General features: G+C 36.0%; 1 protein-coding gene across 1 annotated transcript in view; it reads right to left on the bottom strand.

The window, feature by feature from the left end:
* PDE11A (phosphodiesterase 11A) overlaps nucleotides 1-14,586 on the bottom strand; it is a 270,293-nt gene that overhangs the window by 181,228 nt on the left and 74,479 nt on the right. The window contains exon 3 of the mRNA XM_006083068.3: nucleotides 2,186-2,275. Within this exon, the coding sequence (XP_006083130.1) occupies nucleotides 2,186-2,275 (90 nt within the window). The remainder of the gene's footprint in view (nucleotides 1-2,185; nucleotides 2,276-14,586) is intronic.

Here is a 14,586-nt window from a genome sequence, read left to right as displayed (position 1 = left end):
TATTGACTGCATAGACATGGGTTTATTCCTGGGCTATGGATTCTATTCCACTGGTCTAGCTATCTGTTTTTGATGCCAGTACCATACTGTTTTGATTACTATAGCCTCACAGTATAGTTTGAAATCAGAAAGTGTGATGCCTCCAGCTTTGTTCTTTTTCAGAATTGCTTTGGCTATTTGAGGTCTTTCCTTTCTGTCTCTAGACACACAGACCAAGCATTCTCCTGCCCCAGGGCCTTTGAATTTAATATTTCTAATGCCTGAAATGCTTTTCCCAGATCTTTGTGTAGCTTTGCTCTTTTGTTTCATTCAGGTCCCTGCTTAAATATTATCTTCTTATAGAGACTTTCTTAATCACTCTCTGAAATAAACATTCTCCCAAACTGTCCTTCAGGGACCAGTCTCTATCCCTTTATCTCACTTCATTTTTCTTTATAGCTTGTCTATTGTCTGTTGTTCCCACTAGAAGGCCAAGTTCTCTGAGGGCAGGGACTTTGAACAGATAGTGTCTAAAGAGTACCACATAATAAATATTTGTTGAATGAGTAAATAAACTGTGCTGTACATGAGGATGTTAAGATTAATAATACATGAAGCATCCTTTAAGGAGTTCAAAATGTAGTTGGAGAGGAGGGTCATCAATAAATACTATAGAGTGTGATAAGAATCCATAATAGACCAATGGCAGTATACAAAAGGAAAAACAAACACAGAGGAGAAGATTAACTAGAAGTTTGAGCTGGGTCCTGAAGGAAATTCAAGGCAAATGGTAATGGGAGTCAAAAGGTGGACATTAGGCACTGAATGTAGAGGGAGAAATGTGGGTAAAGATATGAGAAAGTGAAGCAAATAGATTGTTTTCTGGAAAATTGGACCAATGGACATAAGACACTGGGGGGGTAGGGGAGGCCAGGGGATTGTCAAGGGCAGGGGGAAAAAGGAGACATATGTAATACCCTTTGTAATACTTTAAGCAATAAAAAAATATATATATAAAAAAATAAAAATAAAAAACTAGAGGGAAAAAAAAAGAAAATTGGGACTATATTGCTAGAGTGCCACATGAAAGGAGGGGTATGGGACTAATGATGGGACTAACGATGAAATAGGATCCAAATCAGAGAAAAGGTGTGGTATGCTATGCTGAAGAAGATTGCTGTAGTAGTGAACTGTGTTTATATGTGTACTATGAAATATTCATCAATCATAATGCTTAGCAAATGGAACTTTCAATCAATTTGACTACTAATTAATTGAGGGTTTCCAACCTTTGGGAACATCTTCTTGTTAAATATATTTTTAAGTTGTGACAGTAATTTCCCTATATTTAAAAGTATAATGAGCCTAATATAATGTAACCTGTTTGATAGTTTAATATTTTGGGGGCATGTGTCTTTTTTCAACTATTAAACTCTATAACTGGTGAAGAAGGTATATGAGGCCAATCTCTGTGTGTGCTTCTTTATAATCCTACTAGAGGCCCAGTGCATGAATTTGTGCACAGGTGGGGTCCGGCTGGCCCACCCCGATGGGGGCCCATTGACGGAGAGGCCACGGGTGGTTGGCGGCCGCCCCCGCCCCCGATTGGGGGCAGATCGGGGCCCAGATCAGGTTGGTTGGCTGCCACAGTGCGCGTCATAGCCACCAGTCATTCCAGTTGTTCTGGTCATTCCGCCTTTCCAGTTGCTGGGCTTAGATAGATAGATAGATAGATAGATAGATAGATAGATAGATAGATAAAATAGTACTTGCATATTGTTCGGTTATCTTGTGATGGTCTGCCAGAAAATCTTTTAATTCAAAAACAAAATCTGTGAAATGGGGTGAAATCATTTATAATATTCCTTGTTTCTTAAAAGAAATTAAATTGTAAAAATATTACTATATTGTGTTATTGTTTCAGAGCTATAAGTAAGCAAGACTATACCGTCTGATAATATAGATGTGAAATTAATTTCCTTTTTAAAAGAAGCTGGTACTATTTCTTACATAAAAAACAACAGAGAATTTGTATCCACTTCCATTTGGGCTCATTGCTTAAAGGGGTCTTCAACCATAGACTTGTAGGATTATAGAACTAAAAAAGATTCCTGGACAGTTCAAATGTCATCTGCGATTAATGACTCACAGACTCTTGAAAAACAGAGAGCTTTGAGGGTTGTGAACCAAATTTCTTTCTACTCACCCTGCTTCTTTCATATTCTTTCCTGGAGGCAGCAAATACCTGAGCATTAGATATGGCGATTCCACAGAATGGAAGATACATCTGCATAACCTGGGGGCAAAGAGAGTTAAGAGCATTGAAACATCACTGAACCAGATTCCACATTGCCTGCATATACCTAATTGTAAAACTTTCTTTTCCACCATAGAGATTGAGTATGGCATTATTGATACTGGTAGCTTAACTTCAGAAGGCATATTTTTCAGAGTTAACTATAAGATGGTCTCAATCAAGCTGTAAGTAAAGACAGTAACATCTAAGAAGACATAAAGTAAAGCTACACATTATGATGGCTATGAGACAGGAACTGTGTCTAAGTCATCTTTGTCTTCCTTCTTTGAACAATGAGAAATGAATAAACTCTGATATATCTAGAATTTAAGGCTCATACTCAAATTTAGAGGTAGGCAACATATAAGTCAATTTCTTGTACATATGTATCTATAGCAGGGAATCTCAGCTTGATCCTAGAATTGTCAGCTTCAGATACAAATATTCCTGTTAGGATTGACCCAGTAAGAACTTGGGGGCCAGAGAACCTAGTAGCCTAGTGCAGAAGACTGCAAACTGTGTGCTACTCTGCAGACATAATGGACATGAATGCAAATTTGTGGGATGGTCCTACACAAGTCTGTTTGAAAAAAAGCTGGGAATTCTTTAAGAGAGCACTCAACCTACAGGAAGAAAGAGGTGTGATAGAACTGATCCTAACAAATCTTTCTCATCACAAGGGGTCTAGTGTACATCTAGGGATTTTCAGTACTGCCTGGTATTCACATGCAAATTCAATTCCACAATCTCTAATTCCAGAGGAAAAGAGAATGACCCAAGTAAAAACCTAAAGCATTATCTCCCTAAACTCTTCATAAAATAGGATATTGTGACAATTATATATATTTGGGACTTCTCTAAAGCAGAGGGATAAGGACATGTTTTTATATTACATTCTTTCTCTCTCTCTCTCTCTCTCTCTCTCTCTCTCTCTCTCACACACACACACACACACACACACACACACACACACACACACCACATGCCCTGCAAAAATATACAGAGCAGTTTCTGCCATGCGCAAAGAGAGCAGAGCAGTGCTCACAGTTGTGGGGAGGGATGAGAACAGCAGGAGCAGATCTGCCCATGGACACACACATATGCAGGTCTGAGACACCCCTGGGACACCCAGAACATAATTACTTGGAGTGAAAGATGATTTTGCAGAGACTTGAGGTGGACAAAAGGTGAAGGAAAATTCAATTAAAACCTTGCTTTGGCTACCTGGGCATACTCAATTCTGACCTTGGGTCCCCAAAAGTATTTCAGAATGCTGTAGAAGCTAATACTGTGACCCCAGTCTTAAAGAAGAGAGAAAAATAGTAGGATTGGTATTAAGTAGAGGTATAAAATAAATGGTTTCATTGTTGCAGATATTTTTCAGGATAAATTCCTTCACCGAATTTGATTTAAAGTAAACCAATATTTAATGAGGACCTGCCTTATGCCAGATACTCTCACTTCATTTCTTCATTTGAATTGCACATCAATTCCCCACGGAGGAGCATTATGTACTAGTATTTTACAGATTGGGAAACTCAGTAACTTGCTCAAACTCTCACAGGAACTCAGGCTCATCTAATTCTACAACTGATGCTCATTCCTACAACATGTTGCCTTCGAGAACTAAATGTTATTTCTGTCACCTCCTCTTTCCCCTTCCTTACTACTCCTCCTCATGCCTTAAGAAGCTTGTCAATAAACCATTACAAAGCTGTCAACCTAAAGCTGTTGGATACTCTGCCAGAATTTCCCTGCCTTGGCCAGAATGGGACCGTTTTCAACTTCACCTACACACTCAGACAGCATTTTCTTGCAGTTTTCTGGTTTTGTGTTTTTCTCTGCAGTAGAGAGATTGACAGTGATGGAGGTGGAAGGGAGGAGACGTGGGTTATTTATTTTAACTTTCCATCTTTTCTTCCTTTCTGTATTTATATGCCTTCAGGGGCTAAGTTTAAGGTGGATTTTATAGGTCAAACACATAGGAAGATGGCAATGATCAAATAAACACGTGAAATGCTTTCTAATATATCACAGGCTTGCTTTAATTTGTTTGTAATATCATTATTTGTTGAGCTACAAGCATTGTGTATAATTAAAAAGAATCTGACTTTTAAATCAGATGACCATTGTCCTTTATTTGGCTGTTCTGTGAGAAAGTCAACAAGTCACTCAACCTCTCTGAACTTACTTCTTTATCAGTAAAATTCCTGGTTTAACTGGATAATCTTTCTGGTCCTTTTTGTTCTAATATTTGGAGATTCTAATAATTAGAAACATCAGTGAACTGCAATATTCTATTTGCTAGAGAAAACAAATAATTCAATAAACATGCTCATATGTTAGTCAAGATAATCACTTCTAGTAGTCATTGATATTTATAAAGTCCTTGGATATGATGTTAAGCCAGGGATCCTCAAACTTTTTAAACAGGGGACCAGTTCACTGTCCCTCAGACCGTTGGAGGGCCGGAGTATAGTTTAAAAAAAAACTATGAACAAATTCCTATGCACACTGCACATATCTTATTTTGAGTAAAAAAAACAAAACGGGAACAAATATAATATTTGTATTTGCATGTGGCCTGCGGGCCGTAGTTTGAGGACCTCTGTGTTAAGCATTTTATATATACTACGTCATTTGATCCTCACAATTATGTAGGTTATACTATTTGTCCCATTTTTCAGAAGAGAAAACTGAGGCTTTATAAACTTATCCAAAGTTGTTTGAAGATAAATCCTCCTGGGTCTCTTACATTTCTGCACATCTTAGAAACAAAGGTATTGGCTCTGTCTTTCAAGGTGTTTGTATAGTGAACAGCCTTGGAAAAAAGATAATGTCTTTTTCCAGAGCAAGAGCAGAATTACTATGCAATATAATTAAGATAAGATCACTCTCTGGAGCAGAGTTCAGGCAGGCTAACTGTCCATAATAAAAGATTTGGCTTCCCTACATTTGAGGTTCCTCTCCCATAACACATGCCCTGGGTAATCTACATGATAATGTTACTGGAGATTTTATCTCAAGCCAAAGCACCTGTTCACATATCATTAAGACTGTTGTTTGTTTGTTTTCACTTGTCTTATAAGTTTACATATAAACTCCACAACATAGTTACTGAGTACTTGTAATTGCAAGGTAAGAGCCCCAGGAACAATTACTAAAATTCATGTTAAATTTCTTTACTACTTTGTTCACTAAGCCAGTTGCTATTGATTTTTTTAATTTCATTGATTCTCTCCTCTACTATATTACATTTTCCTTTATTTTAGTGATAAAACTAGAAAAGTTATGTACAGACTTAACAAAATCTAATTTTAACACCTTTAGACTCCTTGCAAATAAAATAAGGACCTTGGAATACTTTAACTCTTAACACTACTTTCCTGGTATACATATTACTTTTTTTCCTTGTTCTGTCTTGTTTTGTTACTGTAAATTGGACATCATCATCATTATTATTATTAGTTGATACTTACTTATATTTAACCACAGATTTACCAAATTTTCTCTATTCATTCCTTTCAGCATCTTTTCCCTCCCATTCTGGGATTATTTTCTTACCTTTAAAAAATAATACTTTAGAATATCCTTTAGCATTGGTGGTAAATGATTTTTTTGTTTTGTATAAAAATATCTTTATTTTATGATCATCTTAAAAGGTAATTTAGCTGGGTATACAATTTTAGGTTGACAGCTATTTTCTCTCAGTTAGAAGATATTATTCCCCTATCATGTGCAGTTGATGAGGCTAAAAAGTCATCTTTCAATCTAATTCTTTGTAGATTACCCATCATTATCTTTGGTTTCTTTTAGAACCTCTTTATGTCTTTGTTGAGTAACTGTACTTTTCCATCCTCAATCAAAAGCTTAATGAATCACACACACACACACACACACACACACACACACACACACACAATCACACACACATATAAAGATTACTATAGAGACAATATCATACCTTCATGACACATTGCAAACTGATAGGAGAATTCATTTACAAAGGGAATGATCTACACTGTGTCATTCATTCATTGGCACAATAATTCAACACTTTGGGGTCAGATTAAACTCCATTATGAATATCCATATGACAATATAATCAATAGAATTTCTATAGAAATGTACAGGATAAGCAGACAAATACATTTTGAAAGCAGGAAGTAAGAAGAAGCTGAAGTAGTAGGGAAATAGAAGATAATAAAAACTAAAATATTTCAATATCCTTTTTTTCCATCTCAGTGCAACAGATATCTTTTTTAAAAAAGATCTATCGCTCTATTCTGCTCTTTCTGAAGTCCCCCTCCTCCATAAAAAAAAAATACTAATTTGGCATTCACTACCTAGTTTCTGAATGCCAAAAGGTAAAAAAAGCCAGAATGACTAAGAAGCTAATGAGTCTGTACACCCTTGTGCAGCACTTTTCAGCTTGAAAGCACTTTATGGACATTGGCTAATTAATCTTTACAACATCCCACTAGAAAGGGAGTTAAACTGAAAAACCATTAAACAGTGTGAAAAAGTCACTTTAGCCCTGGAAACTCATGAAAAGTATCACTAATAAGCATAAACTGTGAGCACTGGGACTTTCCATCAATGTCCTAAGAAAGACAGTAAGTACCAAGCCTTTGTAAACTTATACACCACAGAGAAGGCTATTAAAACCCCATGATCTGGTCTGGTCCAATTATATATCATTAAAGAACACTGGGGTTCTACACTAGAGATTCTCAGTGAGGGGCCTGGGGCCATCCCCTTTATGGACCCACTCCTGGAGGCAAAGCAGCTTGAAGAGCCACATCACTGTCAGGCAAATTAATGGGTTAGAGGAGGCTTTCCACCATCATGCAACATCTTCCTCTGTGCAGTTCCTGAGATGTGGCTCTATGTCCCTTCTGCCCTCAGGCATTAATTATTAGGCAAAGCTTCACTGATTTGGGTCCCACTGATTTAAAATTGGTGATGTTTTAAGATAGCTGTAAAACAAACACTAAAAAAAAAATCTTTAAGTAGAGTAACATTATCTTCACATATAAAACATTTTCCACATCTTTTAGAAATAGACTATTAAAAACACTTTTAAAAATGGGTTTGGAGTTTTTCAGACTCCAGAGGAAATTCCTGCTTCTAGAGTAGAGTTTGGTTCATTGCAATTTTGTGTCTATGCAATTTCAGTAAAATCAATAGGTCAGGTTCTATTTCAAAAATCAGTATCGTAAATGAGTCATGTCAGCTCACACCAAAGTACATGCTCTTGGCTAAAACATGCCTGTTTCTAATTGTGCTGTGCCCTTTTGAGGAAAACAGTCTCCAAAAAATACACTGAGGCATAAAGTACCAAATTTATTGTTGTTTTTTTTTAAAAAAAAATTGGAATGCAATAGATAATATGATCACATACTTTTAAAAACTGTCACTCTAAGAATTAACACTCTAAAGAGAACAGGGAGAGTTCCTTTACAAAAGATGAGGGAGAACATGAAGACAAAGGAGAAGGAGAAGCTCAATCACCTTCCACTTCTCCTTCTTAGGAGAGAGGGATATAGGTGTTTCTGCTTCTGCCCGTGGGTATTAAAGCCAAGACCCCAGAGTACTTGGAATGAACATCCTTCCATTATTCTCACCTTTCTCTCTGAAGCTAGTATTGGCTAAAATATCCCCAGGAAGCCAAGCTTACTCAAAGATAGAAAGGCTGAGGAAGTAGCCTTGCAAGTAACAAGTAGTCTTGAAGCATCAGTACCTACCCGCTGTGACTTTTTAGAGGCTCTCGTTGGCTGAGCACTTAAGTCATGCATGGACTAGTCATATCATCCAATAACTTTATTTCTATTTGGCCCTGTCCCCCACTCCTGAAATTTTAGAAAAATAACCCTCTCATATCCAGAGGCAATTCTAAATTCCCACCATCTTTATTCAGACACTCCACTGAAGGGAAAACCTTGAAAGAATCCATTTCAGAAGCGATGTCCGAAGATAATTTGTATTTTGTTTCTCATCATAGGTTTCAACAACAATAAAAAAGCACTCATATTTCTACCACTCAGGGATAACCACTCGTGACATTTTGGAGATTATCATTCATGTTTTCCTCTTTCACTTTCTCTCCCCACATAAACTCAAATAGGCTAATCCTATTCAGAATATTTTGTTACTGTTTTTTTTTTCACTTTTTATGACCAGCTATCACTTATTATGACAAATTTCTACGGATGTATAATATCTCATTGTATAGTCCAGAAAAAGGAAATTTACCTTGAAAGAAAGTAGCTTAGTGGTTGCCTGGGCTTGTGGTGGTAATAAGATTACAGTGGCCCCACCTTACCCTCGGGCATATGTTCTAAGACCTCCAATGGATGTCCAAAACCTTAGATCAAGTATGTCAAACTCAAAGGCTAACACGGGCCAAATAAACAATGTTTAAGTTTATGTGGGCCACAAAAAAACAAAAGCTTCAATTTTCATAGAAACGTAGGTTTATTTTGATAGAGACATGCTGAATACAAAGGGCTGAAATAAATGAGTAATCATTAACATAAAATAATAGAACATTTTAATAAAAATTAATATTTTTTCTTGAACATTAACTTACCAGACACTGAATAACTGCACAAATTAATAAGCGTAACGCAAATAAACCTATTTTTCTTGTTATCTGAAAGCGAAATATTTTCTGTTGCGCACACCAAACAAGGCAGTCCAAGACTAATGATGTGGCAATCGGCTGCTAAAATATTTGCTGCTAGTATTAGTGAAGAGAAATGGTGCACCGGCACATAAGGGAAATGAATGCAACATGATAATAGTAATCAGTCAATAGCGAACATTGTAGATCGTTATTAATATTTATGTATAACAGGATATTGTAAAAATTAAGTTATGAAATTTTTATTAAAACATTTCTTACATACCATTATATTGGCTGGGCTGCAAAAATATTCGTTGTGGGCTGCATGGGTCCTGCAGGCTGCGTGTTTGACATGCTTGCCTTACATAGTACCAAACCCTATATACTAGCATACTATGTTTCCTCTTACGCATGTATAATAAAGTTTAATTTATAAATTAGGCACAGAAAGAGATTACCAACAATAACTATTAATAAAATAGAATAATTATAACAATATATTGTAATAAAGTTATTTAAATGTGGTCTCTCTCAAAATATTTTATTGTACTGTACTCTCTTTTCTTCTTGTTAGGTGAGATGATACAATGCCTATGTGACGAGATGAAGTGAGGAGAATGTTAGGCTATAATAAAGATTACTCTAAGATACCGCAAGAGTTGATCTGATAACCAAGATGGCTACTGAGTGGTTAAAGGGTGGGGAGCGTATACAGCATGGAGATGCTGACAAAGGGATGATTCACATCCCAGGATGGAACGGGATGGGGTGAGCTTTCATCATGTTATGCAGAATGGTGCACAATTTAAAACTTATGAATTGTTCATCTCTGGAATTTTGCATTTAATATTTTCAGACTATGGTTGATGAAACCATGGAAGGTGAAATCACAGATGAGGGGGACTACTGTACTACCTTAAAGTCAGCATTCCAAAACAGTTAGTTTGTCATCTCTATCCTCTTCTCATCCTGAAAAAAAAGAGCTTCCCAAAATGCCCCATATGTGCCAGATGAACCATTTAAGTTGTAATCACCCAGTTCCAAACCCTTGAAGTCATCTTTGATTACTATGAATATATAGGCATAAGCAAGTGAGCAGTTAGGCAGATTTGGAGCCTCCAACCCCATACTAGAGTTTCTCTGGTCCAGAACTGTCATCCCTCACCATCTGTGGATTATTGTAACAGTAACTAAGACCTTCTCATACTGCAACATACCAAGAATCCACTAACCTTTGGGTTTCCATCTAGAAAAGTCATACGTTTAAATACACTGGCTGTCCATTCCAATGTGCCTGTTGTCATAATTAAAGAATGTAAGAAATAATATAAATCCTTACACATATTAAAAACTAGGTTTTTTTCATACAGTACTATTTAAAATCTCATTAGGAACACATCAGAAAGTACCACCAATATTTAAGGCTATGGCTTGGTATTTTATAGGTGCTTATGGAAGACATGTAATAATCTCAGGAAATATAGTGAGGAAATATAAAAATTGCTATTCAGAGAAACACTCCAGACCCAGAGGGGATTCTTCAACTTATATATATATTTTTTTCATTTTCCAAAAAATAATTCATCATCAAAATGCAACACCAATGACATGGTTAATAAACTATAGTATTTTTTAATTTCCAACAATATTCTCCAGTAGAGAAGAAATAGAGAAGGCTATGAAAAGCTTGCTTAGAGCATTAATATTTAACTAGTATAATAGGACCATAAAGTGAATATTATAAATGTAAAAGCCTGGATCAAGTCCATATGTTGTGTCTATTCAACTAAAGCACAGAACTGGTGCCTTGTAATTTCAGGACATTCTTCATGGACAACCTTGAAGACAGATAGGGCTTGATGTTGGCTTAACCACAGAATTTTATGAAGGGTTAATCATTAATACCAGAGTAGAGGATCAATTCAGAGAGGCAAAAGAAAATATTCTATGTGGTTCATCATATTTCAGTAAGGTTTCTCATTCTTTATCTTAGAACAGTTTAGCTAACAAGCTAGGAATCTATATTTAAAGCCAAAAATGCTTCATTGTCCCCATCCACACTTTTCACTTCTCACCCATTCAGTCTGTCAGCATGTAGTAGTCTCATCACTTCCTTCAGCTGCTGCTTCTTTTCATAATTCAAATGCTTATTGTAAGGGCCAAATTCCATATAAAGTAAGAAAAATAATAAAAATATAAGCCCAAAAGAAAGCAGGAAGGAAGGAATAAATTTTTTAAGCTGAAAATAATGGGGAAAAGACTAGTAAAATTGATAAATTATTCTAGAGATGTTTCTTGTAGGGAAAAAGCAGTAAGACAAATAAATCACTAGCTAGTTTAATCAGAGGGAAAAACTCAAATATATTAAAACAGAAGTGATAATATATAATCAGAGCTACAGAAAAGAATTGAAAGACTTATAGTAGACTTCTTTATACAATCCCAAGCTTATAAAGTTGAAAATCAGATGGAAACTTGTGAATTTAAAGAAAATATAAATTCACAAAATTAAATGCAGAAGAATGAGGAAATCTGAGTAAACCAATCGCCACAAAAAAAATAATAGAGTTGAAGTAAAATCATTCTCAGAAAAGGTGCCAGGTCTAGATAGTTTCATAGGCAAATTCTTTCAAATCCCATGATATTAAAATTATTTCAGAATCCAGAGAAAGATAGAAACCCATCAAGTATTTTCTGAAGATATAATAATCCTGATAGTGCATCCTAATAAAAATAGCACAAAAATAAGTACCTTATTAAAACAGATTAGCAATATCTTAAGTAAGAAATATTAGAAGATTGAAATTATATAGTATATTAAGAAATTGAATTTATGCAAATATTAAAAATAATGAAATATGACCAAGACTTTCTATTCAGAATAAACTGATGGTTCAATGGTGCAAAATCAATTATTATAAACTTTTATATTAACTTGTAAAGGAAAAAATGTCACCTTAATATTCTAAAAAGTCATTTAATAAAACCCACTACCCATTTGCCATGAAATTTTTAATAATCTATAAAGAACATAAAAAAAGATTTTTTAAATGAAGAAACAGGCCATATTTGTAAATAAAAGGACTCAACAATAAAAAGAGATCAATTGTCCCTTAATATTAATCTATAAATTTTATTATACTAAAAACTGGAATAATATGTTTGGAATTTGAAAAATAAAAGCCATTTTAAAGTTCAAATCAGAGCCTAACTAAAGCTCACACTACAGAAATGCTAACTGTCAAGTAGAGTTCTGCCTGAACTAAAAGCAATAACACTACTTCTTTTGGTCTTAAAGGGCAAAAATTTTCCTTACTAGTATCTCTGACAGACTAACTCTACCAAGTAAGATTAATTTCATGACTGCTCTACTCTTTATCCATTGACCATGAAAGAGAGTTAGACATGGCTGTCAGCTCAAGGAATTAATAAGACCCCATGTCAGGGACAGAGAGTGAACTCCTTGATGCCAGAGTCAATATTTGTTCATTTCCCTGTCCCTCTGAAACAGAACACAATATCTGACACAAAATTTTCTCAAGAAATATTTCTTGAATATATGTGACTTTATGGTATAATATGTATCTTCAAGTTCTATCTGCTGTTAAGCTTTCTTTTAGGCACTATCCTTTACCAAGAGAGTATATAGTGCCAGTCTTCTCATGCACACACCGCAACCAGGAAGCGTAGGGGACAGAGGTGGGATGGAGGGACAAAGGACCAACTTTTAGATTATACCAACTGGCCTTGCTTTGAGGAAGAATAGGGGAGCAGCAACAACTTTCTCTGAATCTATATCAATTTACAAGGTTAATGCAGATAACAGAAACCAAACAAACACAACTCTCTGGTTTGGGGACCACATTTGGTGAAACCATTCTTTAGTTCGCCAAGAGTCTTGATTCGCTGGGCAAAATACTCAGCAACACTGAGAGGTCAATAAAATAAAAAGTAAATGAATATTTAGTAACTGCATTAACCTTAAGAAATGAAGACGATATACTTTAAATAATCTTATCTTATTTTTTTAAATACATTTTTATTGATTTCAGAGAAGAAGAGAAAGGGAGAGAGAGAGAGAGAGAGAAACATCAATGATGAGAGAGAATCATTGATTGGCTGCCTCCTGCATGCCCCCTACTGTGGATTGAGCTCACAACCCGGGCATGTGCCCTTGACCGGAATGGAACCTAGGACCCTTCAGTCCGCAGGCCAGCACTATATCCACTGAGCCAAACTGGCTAGGGCTAAACTTATTTTATTTTAAAGACTGCATCAGTATCTGAAAGCTGCTGGGATAAACTGGAAGCTTCATCTGTACAAGAACAAGACTTGTTTCAGTTCCTAGTTCCTGTGAAGTGGCTTCTGTGACTTGCTTTCTCTTTCGTTTAACATCTGTCTACTTGACACTCTCTTGGGTTTATTTTACACAATCACAATTATATGGCTTTAGGAGGTTGTGTGTGGGTGAATGTGAGGGGTGGGGAGGGAGAGCTAACTTTGTAGTGGAATAAATTCCATTTAGAATTTTGTAAAACTTTTCACCCTGCAATTGGACATCAAACTCCCAGCACAGAAATCACAGGGCAGAGTGTTGCTTTTCTTCCAGCCTGCTTCTATGTGGAAATCTAAAGACAGCAATAAGATATATAAATAGGTAACTGCTATTTGAACAATATTCTAACTCTTATACAAGTTCTTTACTTAATAGACCAAAGTTCCAGGATAAATCCTATATAATAAAAGGCTAATATGCAAATTGTCCCCTCAAGGAGTTCGACTGGGAGTTCAACCAGGGGGCAGGGCCTGCCAGCTGACTGTCCACAGCTCCTCCTCCCTTGGCCCCAATCGGGGCAGGCCCAACCCCACCCATGCACAAATTCATGCACCCGGCCTCTAGTATAATTATAATGAATAAAATACACTCCATGACAAGAAATAGGAATGAATCACCATTTACAAGTGTGAGAGAATAAAGGTGGGCTGTTCATTTTGTCAGCATATGTATGTAATTTGGCAGTTAATACTTTAGATTTCTCTTTTCTCAATTTGAAGCTTATTCTTTGAGGTCTAAATTGATTAATTTACTAAGTGCAATTTAACAGCTATATTATAATACTATTATATATTTGTGCTGCTAGTCATAAAATGACTACTGTTTCTGAAGCTACGTTTTTCTGATAAATTTGAGATGTACTTAAAGGTGCATTTATTCTTTAAACAAGTTTCTCAGTGCATGCAGCTGACAGCCCATACATGCTTATAGAGTGGAAGGCCCGCATTCAAGCAGACAGCAAAGCATGTATTAGCAATGTCTACCTTTCAGGAAATCAACAGCCACATCCAATACCTGGGTAAGTAGTCAATGAACTAAAACCAGATCAGGAGAGACAAAAATATAGTCTTGGTATGAGTCCCAGTATCTTTTTGAGGAAGCTCAGGTGAAAAGCAATCAGAGTTAAAAATAGAATACTGAATAATTACCAAGCTCTGTGGCCCAGCCCTTCCTTTACCTGAAAATGACATGGAGAGAAGAATTGAAAGGGTAGGAAATCTCATTCCACAAGTATTTATAAGGAAGCAGCCACATGCACATCAACTAATACAAGGCCCAGGGTCATTTTGGGAGCCCTGAATGAACAAAAATGTTGGTTCCTCTGATCACTTGACTTGAATCCCAGAG

Source organism: Myotis lucifugus, unplaced genomic scaffold (genome assembly GCF_000147115.1).
Source record: "Myotis lucifugus unplaced genomic scaffold, Myoluc2.0 scaffold_5, whole genome shotgun sequence".
NCBI lineage: Eukaryota > Metazoa > Chordata > Mammalia > Chiroptera > Vespertilionidae > Myotis > Myotis lucifugus.
Note: the sequence above shows the minus strand (reverse complement) of the source record. Positions and strands in the feature narration are given on the sequence as shown.